Source organism: Epinephelus moara, chromosome 2 (genome assembly GCF_006386435.1).
Source record: "Epinephelus moara isolate mb chromosome 2, YSFRI_EMoa_1.0, whole genome shotgun sequence".
Lineage (NCBI taxonomy): Eukaryota > Metazoa > Chordata > Actinopteri > Perciformes > Serranidae > Epinephelus > Epinephelus moara.
In genome coordinates this window covers 31,506,371-31,533,238 of record NC_065507.1, presented here as the reverse complement: position 1 = coordinate 31,533,238, position 26,868 = coordinate 31,506,371, and the positions used below count along the sequence as shown (strand labels likewise).

At 41.7% G+C, this 26,868-nt stretch overlaps 1 protein-coding gene across 9 annotated transcripts in view; it reads right to left on the bottom strand.

Moving 5' to 3' along the window:
• Positions 1-26,868, bottom strand: part of tenm4 (teneurin transmembrane protein 4) — a 178,494-nt gene that overhangs the window by 33,475 nt on the left and 118,151 nt on the right. For 6 of the 9 annotated variants that reach the window (XM_050072306.1, XM_050072323.1, XM_050072318.1 and 3 more), the window contains 8 exons: positions 21,975-22,094; positions 16,309-16,570; positions 14,602-14,869; positions 14,339-14,482; positions 11,049-11,298; positions 10,620-10,640; positions 5,106-5,338; positions 4,090-4,244 (listed from right to left, as the gene is read on the bottom strand). In XM_050072306.1, the coding sequence (XP_049928263.1) occupies positions 4,090-4,244; positions 5,106-5,338; positions 10,620-10,640; positions 11,049-11,298; positions 14,339-14,482; positions 14,602-14,869; positions 16,309-16,570; positions 21,975-22,094 (1,453 nt within the window). The remainder of the gene's footprint in view (positions 1-4,089; positions 4,245-5,105; positions 5,339-10,619; positions 10,641-11,048; positions 11,299-14,338; positions 14,483-14,601; positions 14,870-16,308; positions 16,571-21,974; positions 22,095-26,868) is intronic. The other 3 variants (XM_050072313.1, XM_050072322.1, XM_050072364.1) reach the window with 1 other exon arrangement.

Genomic DNA, 26,868 nt, shown 5'->3' with positions numbered 1-26,868 from the left:
ACTGTCACAACATCCACACTGAGGTGCATGATAGTCTGTGAAAAAAATCATGTCTGTCCTCCTCCTCCAATTGCCTCTAATGGCATTTTCTAGAATCTACCGTGGCCAACAGAAAACAACCGATCAGAGCTGAGGTGTCTCTAACACAGCTGTCAGTCATGTCAATCACTGCTCGTGAACTGTGGTAAATCTGTCAAACTCATCAAATATGAATTCTGTTACTGCACTGCCTGTGTCTCACCTCAAATGTTTTCAGAAATACATTTTAGTGTACTCTTCAGCTGTAAAATGAGAGTGTTTGTGACCTGGCCACCATGTTGGAAAGAGTCGGGCAAAGCACTGGCCACCAGTCAGTCCAACTGTCTCATTTTCAGCTAAACAGTACACTAAAATGTGTTTCTGAAAGCATTTGAGGTGAGAGATAGGTAATACAGTAACAGAATCCTGTAGGCCATCAGAAGCAATTCGAGAGGGCAGAGGAACATGATTTTTTTCACAGATCATCTGTCTCATGTACTACTGTGGTGATGTAGTGACAGTACCAGCAAATATGGCAAAAAATATTTTTATGAAAGTTACTAACTACAGCTTTCACTATGTGTTTTAGGGAAAAAAAACCTAACTAAATTGTATGCTTTAGGGGGTAGACAGCTGAAAGCAATGCAACGTGCTGAGTTCAGTGAGTGAGTGTTAAGCACAGCAAAAAACACCTTTTCAATAAAAAAATGAACGTTTTTGACTTGTAAATTCAAAAACTTGAGGGTTAAAATGCCTCATGGGAAATGGTTTCCACTGATAAAATGTGGGAGAAAAAGTCAAGGCTGACACATTAAAGTCAACTTCTTTTGATATGCTACTCAGCACAAAACACAGGGGTCCTGAAACACAAAACATAACATTCAATAGAGCGCAGAGTAGCAGGTTGTTAAAAGCCAACAGCTTTCTGGTTAAAGCCTGACAGCCACATTGTGCATTTTATTTACCTGCTATCAGCACATATTGCTAATTTTCTAATTCAAAGGGCATTGCTGTGAAATTATCAATCTAAAACTGACAAGGGGCTCTATGGAGTTTGAATCAGTGCGACTCTTTAAAAGCAGTGCACTCAGCTGCCTTTGATTGAAAAACAGATTTGAGCATCACACACAGCTCACATCCCATAAACTTCCCATTATCCCCCATGAAACAGAGGTGGTTTATATAATAAGACATATCTTGGGCAACATACAAACAGGGGACAGGCAGTGGATACATGTCGTCTTTCAGTGAGCAGAGAATGCATTTACTTGGGAAATGAAGGGAGAGACTTTCAATTTCTTAAAACCTATTTCTTGTCAACACTGGTGGTTAAATATTTCATGAGCCAGAGTGTGGAGTGGCTCGGGGGAGCTGCCTGTAAGGAGGTTTTCACGCCACTCTGACTGATGAGGGGATATTTCCCGAGCTGCTGTCCCATATGCTGTAACCCGATCATACCCCCCCTTCATACAGTGGGGCAGCTGTCAGTAGTCCCTGTCTGACACAGACGCCACTAGCAAAAAACGCAGAATGTGCTCATCACCCGGGGAAACGAGCCACGGATTTGCACCAACACAACACAAAACTATTTTTAAATGTATTTGAACTTGTATTAGATCTATAATGTCATTTTCCATTAGCAATCTCTTCACTCTTTGCTTGTACCAGCATGATGCCTGTCTGAAGAAGAGTAATATGTCATTATTTGAAGTCCCTCTCAGATTTGAATTGAATGTCACAGTCAGAGCCTTGATAAAGCTTTCTGAAGCTGCTAAAACCCTTGAAATATGTTCAAGTGATCTTGTTTTAACACATGGTTTCCCTCTATTTAAGTCTGAACACAGCAGGGGATACGTACAAGATCGTCAGGAGAAACATTGAATGGAGCAGATTTTTTTGAAACAGCAAGGACCTACAGCCTTGGTATAAACAAATTTAAAGGTTCATGAAAGAGGTCAAACTCTTGTCCTTTTGCATGATAATAAAACGTTAAAAGAAAGAAAGCTTACAGAGCTGCACATTAAATTAAGGGTGGATCTTGCTGCAGTGTGCTCACTGCACAGATGACATGTCAAGATAACAATGACCTCATCAGAGGAGAGAGAGAAATCTGACATGTTTTGGCTAGAGCAGGTGAGGTACAGCAAAAGTAATGACCACTGTGATGAACCTCCTCCAGAGAAACTCTAGTCCTAAGTGAGGGATTGGGGAGTGTTTGAAGTAGGAAGCTATGTGCCCTGGATGAATTTTTAATGGATGCTTTTTACTGTCTGAGTGTCTCTGGCAGAGCTGGTGCGATTTGTCATCGTTGTGGAGCTGCAGTCAGTTTGCCCGTGTCCTCGCTGCCGTGGAGCTTGGATGGTGAGCATCTATAGGGGCTTGTGTCTGTGTGCAGGGGGGTAAGGGAGCAGTGAGCACGGGTCATATGGGGGATGAAGTTCCCCCGGGGCTGGAAATGGGCAGCTGGAGGCTTTGCTCCCTCCACTGAATACATCATTTCAAAGACACAGAGAAAGCTTCTCTCCACTGGCATCTGAGGCCCCCTCAGGACCTGTTTGCTAGTCGTGCTCAATAACATACACGATGGGGCAAAAAGGCAAACTAGTGCATGCACATGGAGCAGGGTTTAGACATCAATCAAATCTTATCATTAATGTACAGGAATGCTCGTCTAATGGGAGTAAAACTAAAACAATAAAGATACTGTAGACAACACACAGCACGCAAATATATAATTGCATTTTTGGGAGTATTACGTACTACTAGCCCTGACTGCTAAATTAAATTATGATGTCAGGAAAAAGCAGCTATGCAGAGGCTGCTAGATGATGCAAAAAGTCGGTCTCGTCACCTCTAAAGGGAAGTCACTGAGCTAGAGAGTGATGTGACCTCAGTGCAGTGTCCTTGCCTGGGGAATGTGTTCTGTCTGAGGTAGCGGTCTGGTACATACCATATATGTCTGTGTGTACACGTGTTTGCGTGCATCAGTGAGCATGTGTGCGTAAATCGAGGGCCAGTGAGGTTATAGGTCACCCTCATCATCCCCCTACAGCTATAGGTCAACAGTCCTTTGCATTTGGGGATGTGTGGCCACTTGACACAGACATGGAAGCTCCTGGGACTACAGTGCCACCTCTGATTTCAGCATGGTTTTATACACCGGTGCTACGTTTTTTTTCCAGGTCCTGTGTGTTCCTCCAGCCTGGGCAGAGTCCAATTACATGCTCATTTTCATTTTTTATTTATATTTGCTTATGAACCATAAGATGATTAGCATTTTGTAATTCACCAGGCTGGTACAGCTGTGTTTGGGGTTGTTTTCCTGAATTTATAATCTTCTGGATGAATGGAATTAATCTAAGCAAATCCAGACCATCCTTGGTTTAATAAATTTCATATCCTCCTCTCTGGTCAGAGATGCAGCTTTTGCAGAAATTAGGAAACATGTTAAAATGTTAATTTACTCTACGTGCAATAAACACACAGATTTTGGTTACCTGCACAACCTAGCACTTTATCTGGTTGCTATTCTTATTTCTACATTTTTTATCACACAGATTCCATTGTATTTTGTGTGTTTTCTATTGTCATATTATGTTTTTATATTGTTTTTGCTGCCTTGCTGCATAACAAACTTTCTCTTGTGGCATACTAAAGGTTTGACCTGACCTGAACTATTTCAGTCATCAGCCATCATTCACGACAAATCGCAGATGCAGGAACTTTACTGACACAGGCTTTAGTGAAAATAGGAAAAGAACATTCAGTCTGCAAACTGGCAGTGGAATCCCAGCAGACTGCTAGATGCCTGTAGGCTCTAACTGCCTTCCTGTACCTAAGTAACCTTTGCAAGTCCTGTGGATCTAAAAACTGGCATCATCCAGCCAATAAACAAATGTGGCTCAAAACTAAGCCGAGAGCCACTAAATCCAGGCTAGGAGTTTCCAGCTACAGACACAAGAGCTCACATGGGGATGTCAGCATCCCAAAGCCCAGGGTGAGTCAAGGACACTGGTGCGGGTTAGGAGACAGGGAAACACATGCCGGCTGCCCAGGTCAAAGAGGTCGTACCTGAGAGATGTCCATCACAGCATCGCAGCTAAGAGGTCGGGCAGAGGTCAGGTCATTGAAGCCCAGAAGAGTAGAGATGATACCATTCTGATCAATCCTGCGAATCATGGTCCCATCCACAAAGAAGATTACACCGTACTTATCCACCGTAATGCCTGCAGATAAAAAGTCACCCAATGGACAGAAGAGGAAAATAACCATCGGTTATTTTGTTTATCTGTGACTTTATGTGAGGACAGAGCACCACTGAATGACAATTAAGCACTATTCACTGCAATAAAAATTAAAGACTAATCATGGCAATGAAAGCTAATGCGAGGATTGATTTTTTTAAATCAATAATTGAGAACAATAGACACATCAACTAGATGAAGAGTACTGTATGTATTGATTCAATTACAACTAAAATTTCATCAGTGCAGTCTCTTTCTCTCATGTTCTCTCAGCCTCAAAACAACAATGAAGCTGAGAGTATGAACCTTAGCTATGCACATATCTGTATTTTCTATTACTTCAGGGTCTGTCAAACAATATTCAAGCAGCTATGAGCATCTAGACTGTAGTGGTAACCGCAACATGTTCTATTTTCAATGCAAACCTGGACTATACAGTACATGCTGCACATTTCAGTGGGACTTGAGTGTTATTTCAGTACATATGAATCACAATGTCATCCCAATGGAGGACAACAAGCAAGCATGCGATGTAGTGACTAATGCATCATCCAAATATGGAAGCAAAAAGACAAAGAAGACCCCAGGAAACACAAAGAAAGGAATGCCATAAAAAAACAAAACAAAGGGTAGTGAGCTACATGTATGGAGTTAGTGAGGGAGGTAAGATAAGAGAATTTAATGCATGAAAACTGAAGAATATTGATCTAGCTTTTGGAACGACTGCATTCAACGATCAAGAATCTAGTCAATCTAGCCTACTTTAAAATGAAAAGAGAAAACAAGACCCCCAGCTGACTTAGACTGCACACTACATTGATTCTAATGAAATCCATACAATACCTCTGGGGTTGGTGAGAGTGGCCTCGATGGCCTTTCCTCCATCCCCGCAGCGAGTGTCATCGTATGGGAGACACTGGTCACCGGTGCCCGCCACCAGCTCCAGATTCTTGGCCACATCTTTAACAACATTCAAAGATTTCACCTTGAACACCTTCCTGCTGCTGGTGTCCGAAAGGTACACAGCACCATTCACTGGACTGGTGGCCAGGTAGTACTTGTGAGCGGGGCTGTTGCTGAGAGATGGGAGAAAGAGAGGAAGAAGCCTGAGTCAATAAAGCTGGAAGGGCTACAGTGCTTTCAATAAGAAACATTGTTTAATACAATTAAAATGGATTCAAAAGCCATTTAGAGAGTCAATTGGGCACAATTACAGTTTAAACCACGGACATGGAAAAAGAAAAATAGAATGAGATTAAACATGGCAAAATAGAATGAGATTAAACATGACATAATGGTGGAGCTTAGAACTCGTTGACAATACAGTCAGCTTAGTTAGAAATCCCTGTTGTCAAAAGGGAGTGGAAACTCCACTTGTATGAATATCTGTGTATAGATACAGTAGACATATGTGGATATACTGTATATGTATACAGATAAAGATACAGACATCTAGTTTCTTTCAAATGATTGAAACAATGGCAATGCTGAAGGGTTTCAGAGTTGGGAAGACAAACATAAACAAGCGTCTAGCGGGACTCGTCACTAGTCATTGGGGTGCATTGGATCCTCTGACAGAAATCCTAATTACTCCCCCATCCCTGACCCAAGAAATCTTTACAATATTATCTGTCTATACAGTAGCCTGATTACTGCTAGAAGATGTACAAACAAGTATGTTTCTATTTCTCTTGGGACATTTTTTTTTTCTTTTAGACAAACACAAATGCATAGCTGAAGCAGCAATCCAAACACACTGTGCATCCATCAGGCAGAGATTCCGGCACAGAAAAAAATATCCTATTAAACTTCCAACCAAGTCAGCAAAGTAATCCTTCATATCCACAGGAGGTTGCCCAACCTGACAGACACACAATAGAACCAAATATAACCAATCCTGCTGTGGCGGGAAGCATGCAATCTATTGGCACACTCCAGTCAGAATAGGTGTCAGAGTAGACAGAAAACAATGATGACTGGAGATGAATCCATAGTAGAACAAATGAAGTGACAGAGAGGACTCTCTATGAAAAACATTTGCCTGTATATAATTAATACATAATCTTCTGATGAGACACATTTTCATGGACAAAAATTCTTAACTTTTCCATGACTTTTCAAGGACCTATAATTAAAATTTCCACTACCATTCACAACATGTAACAAATGTTTATTATATTATCATAGGTGGTCCACAGATACGGAGCGGTAGAGCTCACTAGTAGGGGGGGGACGGCTGACAGTTTGTTTGGCCCGCTGGTTATTTGTTTATAAAGAAGAACGCTTCGTAACTTCAAACTATCGTGCTCTACTTTAGGAGCAGTTACAATAAAACTAAAGTGCACATTGGCGTTCTGTGTGACAACTGAACAGCCTGGGCTGCCCATGTTCATCGCTCAATCTCAAAAATTAGGCACAATTTAAAAGTATTACTGGGGCATAGGTATGGAAACTTTGGAATTCACCATCCTACATGTCTTACCACACGGTCAAAATATTATTTTTTTCTTACCTCATTATTTAAACCTATCAGAATCAAACTTCAATCAAACATAATTCCAGCTAGCTGGCATACATGGAGGAAGAAATGAACGTGATAGGACATAAAACATTGACACATATTAAGCTATGTTTCGCCAACAGCCACAGAAAATACATTTGCTGTTATGTTACATTATGTGTAAGGTTATCCCCGGAAGATCACTGTAACAATTAATTTCATTACACACAACAAAATTCCATGACTTTCCCACATCTTTAAAGGATTTCACTAATTCCATGACTTTTCCATGGCCGGGAAACAAGATTGTGGTATTCTATTGGTGTGTCTCAAATCACATACTTCTGTTAGTATACTTCTATGTAGTATACTGTGTGCACTATGTACTCATTGGCGTAGTGCGCAAATTTCGACAGGGTAGTGTTGTCTCAAACCAAACACGGCCGTTGTGCACTCACCGGAAATGACGACCACAAATTAGCTAGTTAGCAAACTAGCATTATCATTCGTGTTATCGTTCGCAGTACCAAATCATTACAGACTGCTAAATTAACCCAACAAACATACTGCTGGCTTATACCCAACAACAGTATAGTGCTGCTTAGTGCAAAAAACACATGTATTTGTACAATGGAGTGACATTCACGGTCGGACAGTTCTCGGCCGCTATTTTCAGTTTGAAAAGTGGTCCCTCCCCTTCCGCTACATAGCCAAGATGGCGACCATTGAGGGCGAGAGGTGTCCATAGTTTCACACTCAACTTCTTGACCGTTTTGAATACACCATCTGGGTACTCATAGTGCACTGCATTTTTCCATACTTCTCAGTGTGAATGCACTTATGCACTCAAAATAGTGTAAGTACAGAAGTACGCGATTTGAGAGACAGCATATTTTACATATACGGCTAACTGATTTTACAGGTATTCCATGACTGTGGGAACCCTGTTATGACTGTATGCAGGACTGACCTTGATTTGAAAGTGGCAGATTTGACTGGCAGATTTGACTGACAGATTTGACTTCTGTGCTCCCACAAATATGCCACATAGCACGATTGATTGATTGTCAGAAAATGTATCAAAAACAATTTGGCTAATTTATTACACTGATAAATCTTTTAAACCTTTATCGAGCAAAAATGCAAAACACTTTTTGGTTCCGGCTCTACACATGTGATATTTTGCAGCTTTTCCCTGCTGTTGTTGACTGTTGGTCAGGCAAACCAAGGACTTAGTAACCAGTTTAGCAATGCAGTGTTTAGTACCACCTCTAAGATGACCAGAGTTATCAGGGCAGGATACAGCACAGTTCTGCCAGACCTGATAAGCATTACCGAGAAACCTGTCAGCAGGGTGTCATTCAAAGTGGATTAAGACAGAATTTCAACTATAACCTTGAGGGTTCTTTTAGGGCTTATGGTCGACATGACAGTGCCAAAGCTTATATTTTTATAATACAACAACAAGAAAGACCAGTGGGTCTGTGGAATTGTCAACTCGGGTACATAATTTTAAATGACAATTGACCTTCAATGAATCAGTGATGACAGGACACTGCAGCAAACCTCAGGCACACATGTCACAATCAGCCCACTGACCAAGTTGACTGATATGTTTGTCTGCAGTACATTCCAGGTACAACTGGCTGGCTTCGAGAAAAACGACTGCTGTCTTAGAGTGGGTCAGTAGCAAACCTCAATAACTGGAATCTACTTTGCATTCTATCTGCCATGTGCAATCAGCTGATACCTTATCAGCTCCCAGTCGCATGTAGAACAGAGTTGGTCCCCCATAGTGTTTGAAACTATGAGGTGTTATTCCCTGACCTTGAGCTATGGCCATATACTCCATCTATATTCACTGACAACATCTAGTTTGTAGAAGATAATTGGATTTTGCTGCATGCTGGCGCGGCAATGGAGGGAGAGTGGTTGGAGTGGATGGGGACATCCTTAGTAGGGGGTCAATGAACATTGCAGTGAGATCACCCACCTCCCAGTCCTATCGCTCTAGCTCACACATGAACAGGAGGCAGCCACCCATTTTATACAGACACATGCTGTGTTTTCCTACATAAATCTTCTCTGTAATATGTAAATGTGTTTGGAGTACTGAGAGCAAAGGGACACAGCTCTGACATTTCTTTAGTTTTTCTCTCGGAAACACGACACGAGTGCATACATAACGTGTAAGTTAGCGTAAGCAGGCACATCTGAGATACAGAGACTGACAAAAGATATTAGAGAGACAGAGCAAGCAACAGGGAGCCTCTGATTGTTTTGTTAGCGTGGTCATTCTTGAAAATAGAGGCCAGTGACCAGCATCACTTGGCTTTTCATCCTCAGTTCGACTACATGTTCCCCAGCTGAAGTCATGACCCTCTGATAGAAAATCAATCAATAGCCTTTTGCCTGAGACATGGTATCTACAGACGGCACACAGAGATTTCTCTCACAGCCATCTGACAAGGAAAATAAGGTCTTTGTATCTTAAGGTACTGATAACATCTACATTGAGTTACCATTTTATTAGTCTTACCTAGCTATATAGATAAAACTGTTTTAAAACATATCGTATTCAGTCCTTCTTTTAAACAGTCAGAAAGGTATCGATGTAATTTTGTGATCATTTTTGAACCTGTAGTATGCAGTGCAATTGTTCTGCATTTAATTATATGGAAATGTGTTGGACAAATAATTACGGCACCTTTTAATTTTCAATATAACTCAGCAACATAAGCCTCACCCTTCTAATGACTGACAGCATCTCAAAAGCACTTTATAAAGGACTGGATTTCTTGCAGTATGGTTGTGTTCAAATGCATGTAGCAAGGCCACCCTCAGAGTCGTTACATTTGTAAGTTATTATTTAGCAGATGCATTGAATCCTTATCTTTCAGCAACGCTGTGCTTAACTTTTGGTTAGGTTTGGGCACAAAACCTGGTTATGATTAGGAAAAGGTCCTTTATTGGCTTAAAACACCCAGTTTTTGTGGCACTATCCTGACAGGAAATGCAGCAATGTTTCTTTCAATAGCAATTGCTTTTCCTAAAAAAATAAATAAATAAAAAATGATGGGTTGCTAAAAAACACCCACATTTGGTGCCTAAAAAGCCACTTGTCAAGCAGGAACTGGTTGCAAAAAACACAACCAGTTTTGCTGTTTCTTGGTGTCTAACAGTGGTCAGCAGCTTGGCAGGTGTCTCACCTAGGTGTCACGCCATCCACCATCCCCTCCACATACACACATACAATGTAAACAGAACTATGTCACATTAGAAACATATATATGATTTGTATTAAACATACAAACATAATGTATTTGTGGTTTGCAGAAATGTACAATGCCAACATTTTCTTCTGGTGACTGGGCTGAGCGAGCTGTACCTAATAAAATGGCAATGCAATGTATGTTCTGTATCCATACTGAGATTCCTTTTACAGATGGCAATTCCACAACCATTTTAATTAAAGGGATACATTAAAAGCATAGTACATGATTACTTTATGAATAATGTAATTTGACCCCCGGTATCAATCCTGAGGAAAAGTGCAGTCTCTACTGAGCCAACAATCAGCTGCATTCCCTCAGATCGCAAGCACACATGCAGATGCAAAAACACTGCAGAGAACAAAGCATTGAATCTAGGGATTAAGTAAGATCATAAACTATTAATAAACCACTAAATCAACAGCTTTATGAAGATGATCATTATGCAGCCAGTCAGTATTTCAAGATATGATCATTTTGCTGCTCAGAAGTGCATGTCTGAAATAGACTCAAATGGGCACTTCAACACACAATTTGGACCGTACCTTTTTCTATAATAATAGGAGCAAATACTGTAAGGCTTACCTATGCCTGAAGTCTTTATTTCTGTTTGCCAAAGGCAGCGGAAAATGAGAAAGGAAGAGAAAGGAGAGGAAATGTTAGTTGTTAGTGGATAGAAATAAAAAACAGTTGTTAGTGGACAGAATTAAGTAAAAGTGAATCCTGACAAACACCATATTTCTTTTCGACTCAAACCTTTGTCTTTGCTGAAGTTGACAAAGAAATTAATCTTTTCCTGAAGCATCTTCTGTTAAGACCCCATTACATTTTCTTCAGCCCCTTTCAGGGCCAAACTCCAGCTGATACAGGTGAATGAGACAGGCAGGACCATCAATCCTGGGCCTTTAGGGCATTTCTGTCTATCTCAATCGACCTCAGTGGTTTATGACCTGTGTGCAAGCCCATCTGAGCTCATGGTCCTGAGTGAATGTTAGTAGGCTACTCCTCTGTTACCTGAGCTCCAGGACGCTGGTGACATTCCCTGTGGTGAAAATCCTCCTCACATAGTTGAAGTCGCCCACGTACAGACTTCCATCTGAGCCACAGGCCAGAGCCACGGGGGCCAGCAGCTTGTTTCCGTCAGCAAGGCCATTACAGCTGGGGCAGGAGATGCTGCGCCTGCGCCCGTTCCCCATCACGCTGCCGATTACAGGAGGCTGCTGGGAGATGAAGACGTTCTCCCCGTTGCCCATGTGAAGAATACCTGATGAGGGCACAGGAAAGAACAAAGTAACACCTGCAACCTGTTTAGGTTGAGCAGAGTGTGAAGGCTGGGCAACAAAATCAAACAAAAACCCTTCTTTATTTCCTTTTTTTCCATTTATACTGTGGCAAACATATGACGAGACGTGAAATCTACAGAACGTAGATTAGCTAAATGGCACCTAAAACTGAATAAGGTACTATTTGACAAAGGTGCTATATAGAACAGCGCCACCAAACCAGATTCCCCTATGATTACAAGCCAAAAGAACTGCTTTTGGGTACTGTTTAGCGCCATTTTTATTTAGAGTGTAGTGGAGCAAGTGAAAACGAATTTGACCAAGTGGTTATAGCAAATTTCTGCAATTGTGGCAACCAGCGGAGACCTTTAACAACAGGCAGTCAAATCAGCTTCTCTCATCTTCTTTGAAAGCAGCAGATATTTTCCTAACAAGCCAGGGAGTACATCCAGGCTAGGTTTTTTTTGGCAAGAAAAAAAATTCTTCAAGGGGCTTTATCTACAGCACTCCAATAATGAATATATAGCACCAAAATATAATACCAAAGGTAGACGATGTCTCATTTCAAGTTTGATTTACATTATAAAATGCATTTTAGATCCTGTCCATGTCTAATGATGTACACAAACCTAAGACAATTATATGCAGTTAGTAGACAACTACGAAAATATGAAATGTGTTACCAATAGTAATTGTTGACTGTACTTTTTACACCAGCGTTTAAAGAGTTTGCACCCAATTAGTCATATTTAGGTATGTTTACGTGCATATATCAATTCCACTTTTGCAAATTGCTGATGCAGTTCACATTATTGCATTAGCTAATTAGTTTCCAATTAATCCTGTTCACACAACAGAAGTTTGATTTGATTATACAGACGAAATACTGTGTGGAATTTTGCTCAAATAAGAAAATGTTGCAACATTTACATGAAGGAGCTCCAGACCCGTCTACACTTGCAGTAATCTGCATATAAACAGTCTGGTGTGTAGAGATGCATGGAGGACTGTATTAATATGTTTGCAAATTCCATGTTAGAAGATTTAATCAATTAATTAAGATACCCATGCTGCTTGATGTGTGTGTAATAATGTGCAGTGCAGTTAACAAGTGGTGAGGAAAAGGATTAAACAGGGTGCTTGTGTCACTGTGTTTCTGCTATGCTTACTCATGGGAACTTGGTAAGCTGAAACTATTCCAGCGCTGTAAGTTGTCTCCCACTAGTTCAAGATCTCTTAATGCTGTTTAAAATGTATATTAGATTAAATATTTAAAAGAGAGTGAAAGTCAACACACAGACAAGAATCTGATGGAATTTGGAATTGGTCTGTGTGCGCACCTTGGCTAACTGAAGCCATGAAAATTGCTCTGTGTGCCCGTGTTTGCAGTAAGAGGTGGTCTTAGCGGATGGAAACACAAGTGCAATTTCACGCCAAAATGTGGACCAAAAAGCCCTTGGCACAAGTGGAATCTCTTGGAGCTCGAAAATTACCACACAGGCACAATCACAAGAAAAGGACTTGCCCCGATTAAAAATGCCATCCTGCCTGCCCTCCTAACTTCACCCGCTTTGCACATGAACAAAGAATACTACGTCTCGTGAATGTCGTTTGTATTTTAAATTGTGAGCCGCAGCCGCCTTGTTGTTCAAGACAAATTTCCTCTCTGAGGACAATAAAGTTATTCTGATTCTGATTCTGATTCTGAATAGAGCTGTGTGAATACAGTTCATGTGCAGGCACTCAGGCATGCATCCACACACACATGCACACTATGTTTCCATTAGTGTTGCCAATCCACTCTTGGAAAATGTTCAAATATGTTAATGTAAAGATGTTCCTGCTGCCCAATCAATATAATCATATTTGAAATTCAGCATCTGCATGTCTGCAGTAGTTTGTCTGCTTCTGATGGTACTTTGTGACCTGAGTTCTTTGAGCAGCACAACATTTGGTCTATCAGAAAAGATCAGCCAAGCATCTCCTTCCTGGGACTTGATTTAATCTTAGGGGCTGCTGCTGCTGGGAGTAGCAGACTGACAGCAATTAAATTAGGAATTATTTTAAAAATGCTGGGCATGAACAAGACATGGAGGTGCCAAAGGAAGGGATGGGGTGGAAGAACTGGCAGTGGAGGTGGTGAAGGGGCAAGTAGCAGCTCTCTCCCTCCTCCGGATAGCACGTTGGGACTCAGCAGGTTTAGTGTGACATGTCAAACTGCCACCCTCCTGAGCACTTTTCATATAAGTATGCCTCATCTCCTCCGATGAGCCCTTCCAGACACACAAACAGACTGTAAAGCCCAGCTAGTGACAGCTGCCCTAAGTTGTTCTCTTTTCATTCCTACTCCTGCCTTTCAGGAGTAATTTGCTGGCAATAGGAAAATTGACCCCCCTCACCTAAAAATGGACAGCGGTAATAAAAAAGTCAGATCTATCTGAGGCTACATGACACTGCTGAATTGAAAAAGCCTCAAAATGCTACAGGCAGGGAGGACAATTCAGTGCTACACTAAAAGCATCATCTAAGGCATGGCCATGGTGGTGCTTATCTGCAGTCTTGGGCACATGCAGAAATGCGATAAGGAGCAGGGAACAGAAGACTTGCACCACAAAATGTTCACTTTAAAGAATCTATTATTGAGTCCTAATGGGATTTAATTTCATAAAGCCAAACAAAAAATAAACCTAACCCTGATAGTTGAATGTGATGCCTGTTTTCACTGTAAATTAAAGTATTGCTTTAAGTTATGTAATTTTACCAATAATAATGTACAGTAGTGACCTGCAATATGCTAACTTCTTCTTAATGGCTGAAAGACAATCCCAGAAAAATTCCTTAAACTCATACAACTTCCCTGGCACACCAGTATATTTACCTCACTGTGATTTTAAAACTCAAGAAATTATCTGAAGAGTGTCAAAATAAAGATTTCTTTTAGTATAAAAATATTTTCTGAGTGGGTGTTTTAATGAAAGAGTGGTTTAGGATAGGAATTTAAAAAGGGATTACTTGACTCACCACTTTGGATATTTAAAGCATGGTGCTTGTCTATAGTCCATCCTCCCAGTTTGGAGGCAGTGGTTTCATAGCCTTGAAGAACAGCAGTCCTCTTCTCCCATAGAATAAGGTCTGGACATGACTCATACTCAAAACCCACAGATACTAGGGAAAGAAGAAAAGATAAAAGCAGCATTAGTGAACCACACATGTTCTGGATAAAATAAATAAAGAAGCGAACAAATGAATTATATGAAATCTGCAGTATGTACTTGATCACTTACCAAAAGCTTCAGACAGACCATAGACCTTCTGGCTGTAGACATCAGCCTTGTCCCACACAAAGTCGTAAGAGAGGTTTGGTGCTGCAGGAAACCACTTTCTGAACAGCCTGCCTTCCACAGCCACCATGAGGTGCACCTTCATCAAGTTAAAGGGGATTGTGGAGTGGGTGAGGGTCACCCTCAGTATTGACTTGTAACCCGGAGTCCTGCTGCTTAAATAGCCGAGTTTCATATGTGTCCCTGGTATGGGCACTTCCTCCTGCAGAGACTATAGACAAAACAGAAAAACCTTATAAATGACAGAAAGCAAACATAAACCCTGAAGCTAGCTGACAGGAGCTGTAAATAACAAAGGGATCAGAAATCTATTTTCTTCTGTGTTTAAGTTAGGATTGATAACATGCCTCTGCGTGTCCTTTATTTCACGCAGATGATCAGTTTATCATTCCTCTGGTCAGTAACCTTTGTCACATATTTTTCATAGCCTTGCCTCCAACCAAATATATGAACCCATGGGAAGATTAGGGACATCAATTAGAGGACAATTATATTCATGCGTTACAGGGAATCCAATGAAGGATTTCTTCATTACGTACTCCAGTGAGTATTTTCATAATTGAATTAATAATAGTGAATTCTTCATTAGGACAATAGTCTTCCCTGCAGTCTATATGACAATGGCATCGCAAGAGTGCCCTTGAGCTCAGAGCTTGCACAGTCCAATAATATATAGAGTAATAAAAGTGGGTTTAGTAAGAGACAATGCTGTGGCCTTGGGAGTTTCTACTAAGGTCAGACCTGCAACCTCTTAATGACACACAACAGTAGGTCAGCACTCATTGTACATTGTTCATATTTAGGATCAAGGGTCGACAGCACTGGTTTGGTTGACCAACTTCTTTCTGCTCTAATTAAGTGACCTCTTGTCGCCTGTCAACACGGCACGGAACAAGATGTAAAGTAACAATTAAAACAGCTACCCAAAGCGACATTGGTCAGAGGACATGTCACTTATGATGCGTTTCTTTTTAAATGTTCACAGAGTGTGGCAATGCTTGGTTAATTGATCAGAATTTCCTTTTATGAGGACAAGTGTAAATTGGATGATGTCCCAGTATTTTGCTCCTACAGCTCAAGGAACAGCAAAGACAAGGCAACTATAAATAGACAGCACTGCACACTAAATTTACTGATATGCCATAAATCTTAGAGAGCAAAGTCGGAGACAAAGTAATTAGAGAAGGGCACAGATGCCTGCTAGACATACAGTGGCCACACATTCACCTATGCACGCAAGACTATGTACATGTGTGCACCAACAAGATACATGTAGACAAATATCAAAAATATGTACATGAAATATCAAAGCAAATCCTTTCCATGGTGCTTATATGTTTAATCTGGGAGACTAAAACCCAGGAGAAATTAAAAATGGTCCAGGCTGTTTTCTGTGTGCGATGTAATCATCATCACTCTAAACTGATACAGTACAATGCACATTGTAAATCGCCCAAGTTCCGCAGACCAATTACACTGGAGAGATAAAATCACAGCACTGCCATGAGCCAGAGTTACTATTACGCTTGTACTTGATGAATAGTCTTCAGGGTCTCTCCCAGATGTGTGGCATGAATCATTTGGAGGAAAGAGACCCATGTAGATCACAACCTGCAGGGCAGTCAAGAGAGTGGGGTGAGGAGCTGTCACCTGGATTTCGGGAACGACGGTCCGCCTTTCAGTGCAGGAGCCGGCGAACGCGGTGAGCGGAGCCGGAGACACCACGGGACTGGGCCTGGTGAAGCTGCTGAGGTCACAGCTAGGGATGTCATTCTCCTCATGCCGCATGACAATGGTATCCATGACAAAGAAGCGTCCCCATGGCAACCAGAGAGTGTGCTCCTGGGTGATGAATGGAGCTCGCTCAAAGTGCAGGGCTATGGCTATGCCCCCATTGGTCACCAAGTCAAAACTGGAACACAGACGTGCACAATGTCAGGGAGGATGAATGTTCGTTCACAGAGAGTGAAGATGGAGGATTATATATTTTTTATATAAATACTGTGAAAATTCCCATTAGCAATGCATGTAATCTGTTGTGTGTTGGGGATTAAACCATGCGGCAATTTACTGTGAATATAATGACTATTTTCTAATTAAGTGTTGTTATAACAGATCAAACAGTAATAAATTCCGTGTTTTAATAAATGAAGGCTGTTAAGAAATGATGCTGTTTCACTATTTAGCATTATCTTTCAGGCACACACAGACTGAAAATACAATAGGATGATTAATCACAGTGTTAGAAGCACATCTCCTAATTAATGTCATAATCTGTAGATTTTATTTGAAGAATGCAAAGCAGTAGATGCATGCTGTAAGTTCAGGCATGACTGTTTCACCACCATGCGTGTGTAATGCACTGCTCAAATTTATATGTGTGTGTGAGAGAGAGAGAGAGAGAGAGAGAGAGAGAGAGAGAGAGAGAGAGAGAGAGAGATTTGTGCTGCAGGATGGAGGCAGCCGCCACTTCTCTATCGATCCCTTGGATGAAGGCTGTCCACTCTAACATCAGTCTAAAAGCCCTGCAATGCAATCCCATCTACTGTTGCATTTAAGGGCCTCTGCCTCTGGTCTGACCTGAGCGGGTCTCAGTAAACAGGCTGCACTCATCTGTAACTGCTGCATGGTGACAACAGCATGCCGGCACCTGCACTGGATTTCTGCAGCTCTTGTCACTTCTTTCTAAGAGCCAATTAGCACCTGGTCACCTACATGCCCCTGGGACAGGGCTTCATCCTCACACGGGAAGCATCTTTTTCCAAATTACAGGAAAAGAAGCAGGTCCAGATAGTAGCCTCCAAACTAGGTAACCTCCCACTTGGTTTTAACAACTCGATAAATAATCTGCTCAGTCTAACTTCCCTTGAGGTTAAACATCTGATTGGCTGTGGCGATAAACAAAGGTTTGTTCCGCCCTTGGTGTTTTGCCCTTGGCAAGGTGTGTGTGGAGTGAGCTTGTCCACTCGTACGGAGGCTGCAGAGCTGATGGGGGCTGCGATAGTCGTACCATTGTGCTGCCATGATCCATCACTAGCCATATAGCTGCAGCCGGTCGGCCTGCATGACACCTAGCAGGCTTAGGCTATGCACACTCAAAACACTTCTGGACAGATACCCATGGGCAGCGTGGCCAATCGATGAAAGGATTCACTGGCTGTTATCAATCATGACAACAGCCTTAAGCCATGTGACAAAAGTTATTAAGCTACCTACAACAGCCTTTCTTGCTTGCGCCCTCCGGGAATACATCAAGCTCAAAGAGTTAACCCTGCCAATGAACTTGGCGGGGCTCATGCAAATTATATGCAATCATTTCTAAGCCAATGTATCCTTATAATAAACTGCCAGGTATTCACCTAATGTGTGCACTTTGAGTAATATTTTGTTTAACATGGTTTCTCACCTAATAACAAAACCCTGGATTTGGCCTCTGTGGTTAGCTGTTGTTAGTGGTAGAAGTAGCAGAAAGGAGAGATTCAGCCAAACATGTTTGAGCCTAAGTTAGATGCAGACTCAGATGAGGAGTCTGTTGTGCACCAAAATCTGCAACTGGCAGACATACTGTATCGGAATGCTAAGTGTAGTTAGCATCTTTTCTTTATTTATGCCGTTTGTTAGCTTGTAGGCTAACTGGCAGTGGCTGACACAGCGTTAATGGTTGTGAAACATACAATATTATCTGCTATGATGAGGTTTTTGGTAGACAGCGGAAGGAAGCTCCAGGGTCACGTCTACCATGTTTGCTGTCAAAACTTTCACTCTGCTAATGCTAAAAAATCTCATTCTCTGTGCTAACAAGTCCGCTTGGCGCTGCAGGTTTCAGGTTTCTTTGCCATTGTTGTGTCAAAGACTGTTCCCGGTCGAAATGCGCTACCGTTATTAAGAAAAGGATTGGCTTTTGTATTAGTGATGTACCTACCCTAGCTTGCCCAGCCTACATAGAGGGCACAGACAATGTGGAATGTGAAAACACCTCTCTAGTGAAAAACTCTGCATAGATACGAGTCAGTTTAGTCAAGTTCAAACATTTTAAGAAAAACATATTTTTGAGTGGAGGAGGACTTTCATGTGAATTAAGGATACACACGTTTAGAAAGAGAGTAAGGATTGTATGGTAAGGTAGGCACTCTACTGTATGTACCTTTGATGTGGGTCTAAAGCTTTGACCCGATTTTTGAGACGCACGACCTGCCGACGCTCGGGCCGGATTTCCGCTTTGTCATGCGTCTTTTGCCATGCAGTGTACAGGGGGGCAATCATCTGTTCCAGAACCGCGGTCGGACTGTCGGATGGATTTCTGACATGTCAGAAATTCTGGTCGGCCGGCACAGACATTCGCACAGTTGAAGCAGAGCCACGAGCCGATTCGCCAACGTCTGTGCATTTATCCCTCACTGCGCCTGCGCGAAGACATAGATCACCATGGCGACGCGTCGGTGGACTGTAAATATGGAGGCCAGGTTGGTTGAGCTGTGGCAACAGTATGAGTGCCTGTTCGACGTTTCTTCTTCCACCTACCACGACCGCTATCAACGAGAGAAACGCTGGCAGGAGATAGCCAATATTCTTCAGCTGCCTGGTAAGTTTTTTCTGCTCTCATTTTCAAGCAAGCGCAACAAACATACAAGCTAGCGCGCTAGACAAGGTAACACACACACACACACACAGAGGGTGCACCCGGCTGTAGCCGGCTTACCTCCAACTCTCGTTGTAAAATGGACAAACCATACTGTCCACGTCTCTCAAACCATCTGCGAGTCCATATGCGCCGACGCCTCTTCTTTTTGGACGTTTTGGCACACAGTATAGCGCAAATCATCAAAGCAAACCGCTTGTCCTGCACTTCCAGAACAAATCGGAGCTTTCAAATGTATCTTTATTGACAGCTGTCAACGGGCAGGACAGTCAGCAGGGGCCGACGAGCCGTTTTCACCCGTACAGTGTGAGCTCTCTGATCGTGCTTGATGATCGGAACGTACAGTGTGAGCACATACATCGTGAGCTTTGGCCGCACATCGCAGACAATTCACTCGTACAGTGTGAGCTGGTATTAACAACAAGATTTTAAAAATCGTACAGTGTATGCTGGGCTTAAGTAAACTAGAATTTGTTCCTCACCAATTATTCACTAGTTTGGCCCCAACTTGAGTATGTCTGTAGTCCCTTATAAATCTTATTTAAAGTTAATGACTCATTGGTGTTTCCTTTGACAAGCATGCCGTGTTTGAAAATCTACCACATAAATTGCAATAATAATCACAAGTACAGTACATAGTAGATGTGGTGATTAAACAGTGCTATCTTGGGACATTACTGATCTTTTAAGATACTGCAAAGCAATCAGCTCTACATTGGATTTCCTATTTTTATATTGGCTTCTACAGAGATGCTAGCATGTAACAATGTAATGAGCTGGAATCCACATTAGCATTTTACTCATTATTGCAGAAAAGCAAAAAAGGGAACAGGTGTGTCTCAATGCTCAGCCAGTCAGAAAATGGCTACACAGCGGTAAAGAAACTAGGCTAACCTCTTTTGTTTAGGCCGGAAAACTTTTCAAGATAGTGGAAAAGGTAATTTAAAAACTAAGCCCTTGGACAATAAAGAACACATCATAAAAATGAGTTGAGACAGCTTTCCCATTTCTAAGTGGCTGAACAGGTGCATTTCTGATTTCACGCTGCACTGAGCCAGTTTACAGTGATTGCAGGGGAGTTGCAGGAGACTGGGCATGTTTACAGGGGAACCTCGGAGATGGAGTAGTGTTTACACATATGCTGGAAGGGAGAAAAGAGTATCGAGCTTTGCGAAGGAAAAAACGGAGTGATGCATAAGAAAAATGGGACACGCATAAATGGGAAGGATTGAGATGAGGGAAGCCTGTGCAGTGGAAAGGACATGAGACCTGGGCTCAAGCAAAGTACAGGAAATAAGTGAAAGAGCAGTGCACAGAAAGGAAAGGCTTAAGGGCAGTGGGAGATTGGAGGAGGACTAGCGTGAAGGGATGGAGAGCAGATGAAATAAGTGAGGAAGGTGAAGATGATGAGGTGGAGATGAGAGATTTTTGTAAAACTTGGGGAAAGAGGAGACTGACAAGAAGATGGAAGGAATGAAGAGAAGCAAGAATGATCAAGATCAAACCTGCGGCAAAGATGTGGGCCTTTAGAGTGTCAGTGACTGATAAAAGCGTCAGGAGGAAGTGGGGCTCCGAGAGCAAACACCAATTCATGCTGTGCTGCAGTGGTGGTGGTGGTGGTGGTGGGGGGGGCTCGGTTTGCCACAAGGCCTTACTAACACTGACTACTATGAGAGATACAGAGGGATTGGAGGTTGTGAGTGTGTACTGTATGTGTGTGCCATCTGATCTAAAACTATATTCAGAAAAGAACTTTTAAAGACAACGTTTTTCTCTCAGGCCTTTCTCCTTCACTCCAAGAAACACATCGAAAACCAGTCTGAGGTTTTTGTCTGGATTTCTTTGAGAAAATCTACTGGTGCCAAAGCAGCTGGCATAGTGTTGCTCAAAGAAAGCCAAACAGAGAACTCAGACTTTTTCCACTTGTTTCATTAGTACACTTCAACACTTTCTCCAAATGGGTTCCAGTGGTAGCGCAATGAAACAAGAAGCTGTGTTTATTGACAGGGTTTCCTGTATCTTATCGAGGGAGAAGTTATGTGGAATTATCTGAGCAAGATAGTGGTAATGATCTCTGTAAAGCGTTGCATTTATTTGTATTACTTGATGGACACGGATTTGAAACAACCACACAACTATTTTTTTTCACCCATGAAATCTGCAGCGAAACAGGTCATTTTTCAGCTAAACTGAGAGGAGAAAGACACAAAGCAAATTAATTGCAGGTCTGTGGCCTAAACTTAAATTAATTCTCTAAATCTTCCTTTGTCAAATAAATAATGTCCATCTGCACTATGTTTCATAGCCCCAGTGAGCTGCTTTGAATTGGCATATTTTATTCTTTCCCCTCCCTGCTGCTACTGAAGCATAACTTATGAGTGTACCAGAAGGGCTTTGTTTGATTTCTCTGGGAATTGAGCCGAGAACTCCAAAATTGGACCAAATGAAAGCACAAAGCAGATCAATGGCAGCACAGTTTGCAGTGGCAACTGTGTTTTTTCCCTCCCATCATTAGAATTCAGCACAGCTAAACAACACTATTTGACAATAATATAAATATCATTGTCACATCTCTGTACAGCATATTTAAGCAGCGGTTCGTGGCATTTGCATTGCACCCCTTGTTTGCGCGTGTTTTTGTGTGTGTCTGTGTCAGTAAAACGATGAGAGCTCTTACCTTCCATCCTGCCTGGTGACTGTGTAACCATAGGAGGGGTTGTTGATGAAACTGATGTTGACGCCGACCAGTGGTGTTCCATCCGAGGTCAGAACTTGTCCACGAATGACACAAGCATGGCTGCATGGGAATGAGAAAGGCAGGTAAAGGTACCATTACTTTTTGAAATTCAACAAAAACAGTGGAAAAAAAACCCCATAGATTACGTATGGATGTTATCAAAAGGAAATACTGTACACAACAAAAACAAACACCCATAACAGAAACAGAACAACCTAACGCCTCCCAGGATGTCTCTGAGGGTTTCTATCCAGAATGGAAGGATAATGAGATAAGGAAGCTTTACTTTGCTTTTGCTCTAATTAAAAAAAGAGGATTTATCTTTTCCATTACAGAATGCAAGAGAGGGAAATAATAGGACTGCAGATTGCAAGACTTGCTTGGCTGGTTATCAAGACCTTGACAGATTTCCAGACTGACATCAGGTCTCCAGAAGCTGCATAAATTAGATCTGATCATCAGTCCCCACCAATCAATAGTGGGAAGTCATCCAAATTCACCCCCTAATCTTACTGAACTGATGAGTTGAGACCTTGCTGTATCACGTCTCCCTTGTCGAGTTCTGCCCATGTCATTAGCGAGGTCCAACTCATGGTCAGCCATCGTTTCTGTAGTCGTTTGCAAAAAATTGGTCCCCTAACAAATGCCTTGCTGCCACTTCTTCATTAGACCATGGCTATTTTTAATACATTTGGGTCTTAAACACTGCCACGTACTGGAAACAATTAACACTAGTGTGTTAGTAGCTGACCTCAACATGTCCTTACCAGAGGCAAGATCATTCACCCCACACTATCCTGGTCCCCAGAAACCCAGTTTTATGTTAATTAGGCCGGGTCTCCTTCAGAGGACCTTGGCTGTCCACCACTGCACTGTAAACAAGCAAGGAGATACTGCTCTGAATCCACGGGCTCATACCCAAAGATCTATCTGGATGCATTTACATAGAATTACTACTAAAGTTAACCCAGCACTGGCCTGGCTGTCTACGATTAATCATTCATGCCGACAGTTTATTTTAGAGTCTTGTTTGAAGAGGCAATCATCCACATTTTCTTCAGATGGAGCTGTGAAAGTGGAACTATCTCCTTCCTGCTTCTGTGAACCACATGGGGAGATGATTCCTCGCTGTCAAGACAAATGATTTAAATATTGACATCAAATAGAACAGAAAGAAAGAGCAGCAAAGGAAGCGTGAAGCATGCGCCGCAGAAACTTCCCCTCCGTATGAGATTTCACTAGTCCAAGAGGATTCACAAAGTCGAAAGGGACTTCACAATATCTCCAACCTCCGGTTTATCATGCATCATCCGCAGAGGGCAAAGTGAGGACGTGTGGTGAAAAATAAACTCAGCAGGAAATCATCTCTAGTTTATGTTTTTTAAAGAGGGAGTATTATGGATAACACATGCTCTGCAAACCTGAAATTATCTAGACATTACCTGGAGGAGCTGTATGTGAGAGCCGCAATGTTTAAATCAGTAGGATCAGACATAAAATGGACTTTACCCTGCCAGCTCCCTGGTACAAAATCTGTGTAATGTCCGATTGTGCCCATTTGTGAACAGAGCAAGGACTCACAGTGAGCAAGTGGGCATGTTGATGATGTTTTTATCATGCCGCTCACTCTAAAGCTGAAGAAAACAAACATCTGAGGGTGAAGACGAAGGGTCATTTACACAAAGACAGCAACGAATATGCCTAAGTGGAGACATGATTAGATTCAGTAACTTCTGTCGGTGGGGGCTGAAGCTGAAATTGTTGGACAATTTCAAGGAATGACAGGAGACTGTTCAAATTAAAAACTGGCTACATGTCCTGACCTCCTGCTTGCTCTACCCAGGCACCACTCCTCGCTAAAACCAAATGGAGTATCTTCAGTAGGTGAGAAAACCTCTGACAGACAGAATTCCGAGTTCAATTGAGAAAACAACTTCAGTCTATTTGAGAATTAGGGTGGTTTTTGCCATCAGTGTCATTTTAGTGATGTTAACGCATGAAGCTGATACCCACCACCACTTCACCAAATTTTGATGTGATGAAGCCATACTCAACTGACTCTCCATTTGGTGTCACAACAGGGGAAAATGACATATCTTACTCTTCCTACCCTTTGCTTTCAGGGGCTAGTAATACTTAAAGCTAATTACAGCAGTGCTTCATGAACAATTCTGTTATAACAATTTATTGCAAACTGAAACAGAATACTTTTAATGAAACTGAGCAACCTTTGATAAAAACTAAATGTCACAAATAAGTGTCTCAGACATACAGCAGTCACACTGTTAAAGTTTGTCACAAAACTGGAATACACACCCCTTTGTCAGCATGCAATTGTGAGAAAACTACACTGCTCAGTAGAATTTCAGACGGAATAAAAAATGCATGCTGGACATCAGTAGAGAGGATTTAGAATGAGCAAGGCTAATAAAAGGTACCATCACTGCAGAAGCAACAAAAACATCATTACCTACGCAAATGAGTTGATTATAGCCTAACCCTGACGTAAATACAAGCATGTCACTGCAGCCCTCTCCTCCCTGCCTGTATGTTACCCAGCACACTGAGGAGTGTAAAATGAGGAGGCGTCAATGTGAATTTTTAACTCTCCAAATATAAAATGCTGCTGAAAGAGATAGAGCGCACTGCGAAGAAAACAAAAGATTTTCTGACACTAATGGCCTAATGCTAATAAAAGAGTTAGTTATAAATAAAATAATAAAAGCGCAAGCTTGTAAATGAAGCGAATGGCTTCTGCTTTGCTATTATAAGCCAGCTATCAATCTTTGCCTAAATTGTTCCACAGACAAAGTCCCTGTTTACTATTCTAGTCAGCATCCACTGCTGGGCCTTGGCAGGCTCTTGTATTATGTGTCATGGTGGAGAGTCGAGACGTTTTATGCAGTGGCAGATGCTTTATTCAGTGGCACCTTTGCAGCTTTCTGTGGTGGGAAACATCAGAAATAGCACTCCAACATGTCTACTAGCACGAGGAAGCGGTTAATGGATCAATAAAAAGATGATCAGGTGACCAGGGCAGGCATATCAGAAAGATGCTGAGACCGTGCCTGTAAGGCTCATCTAAAGCCCAGAGCCCCCTGTCATAACTGCTCATATCTGTCAGTGGGTGGGGAATGAATACCAAGCATGAATAATAGATTATCACTGATATTTTTAGGTGAGCCGAGGCCTCCAATCTTGCAGCTCATCTCTGGATTCTTGATTTTACTTATTTATGGCTGCATCTTCTTGCGACGGAGACAAGAGTATTACTCAACTCCCTACGCATCCCCCTCTGTCCAGTGAAGAACTGCAAAATGTTGAGTGGTTCTTGAGAGCCAGAAAAATGTCAATGAGGGAAAATGTCACAAAGTGTGTTACAAGTGTTTTTCTCAAGTATCGGCTGACACTACCACAAACAGTTCAAAAACAGGCAGTTTGAGCTTGATGAAAGTTGATGTTAATCATGCAGTTTGTTTGTTTTTTTCTACCTGCAAACTGAGTGACGACTGATGTTTGCTCAAATGTAGATGACTAACTGAGAACTAAAAAGAGCCACATGCTGAGTACGGACCGTGTAGATATAAAAACATGGGGTAATGTGGACAGCATTACGGGTTGCAAACAGCACATTATTCACACATCTCAACGAGCACCCGATACTAAAATGTGTTGTGTTGCAAATTATACTAAAGGAAATGATCCTGCTTGAGCAGGGACAGTTTTGAAATCGATTTTCCCTTCAAGAACAAAGCATCAGCTCTGCTGGACTAAAAATAGTAATTTCTGAAACTACAACCCTCTGCCATCACTTAGAAAAAAAAGTTAAAAAAAAAAAAAAAAAAAGCCTCAAATAAGAACTCCATGCTGTGAAGTTTTTTTTTTTTTATTTGTCTGCTGTTTCTGACATCATTTTATACAATTTTATCACCAGAGACAAAAAAGTGAAATATTCTCAACTTATTTTTTTCTCGATTTATTTTGTTTTGACTGTTTGTTTCACAGGAGTATAATAAGCCAAGATGAGAGGGATCCATAAGCAAGTGTGGGATGCAAATAAGGTGACACAGCCTCACAAGCGATTAAAGATGAAAAGAGACGGAGACAAAGGGAAAGAGAGGCAGGGAAATCTTATGGGACTTTGACAGCCATCCTGCCTGATATGAAAGCGCCTCAGATTCCATGGCTGGGGTGTCGTGAGCTCTGCCTTTGGGAGTGGGCCTCAGATGGATTACAGTAAAAGTAATCACAATACATGAATATAAGATGCCTTTGGTGCAAGGGAATGCTCCTTGCTTTTTGTCACATTCTATGTTTGTCCATCATCGTCTGTCCATCATCCCTCTAGCTCTGCACGCCACCAGTCCTTGCCCATTTTAGCCTCCGTTGCCTATAGCTGCCTCCCCCCTCCCTTGCACAGATATTTTCGTCTGGGTTAAACAAAGCAAATGTTCTACACACGCTCCAATCTGTCAGTGCAATAACCATAGCATTGTAATTGCACTGGCCTACATTAATAATGAAGGCCACTGATTGATTTGTGCTTGCACCTGAAATGTCATTACCTAAATAAAAAGTGATGTCAGCTACAGCATAATGCACATTCAGACTAGATCACTGTTTAATCCAAAAGAAATAATCAGAGCTAAACAACTCTGGATACAATCAAAGACACGCATCCTGAGAGGCTGAATTAAAATGTGAAACACATTAAATCCAGCAATGACTACTGTAACTGACTCAACTGAATGAGTATGATCTCACAAGAAATCAATGCGTGAAAAACAAATGATGATGCAGAGAAAAGAGAATTCAATTTCATATTGATTCCCAG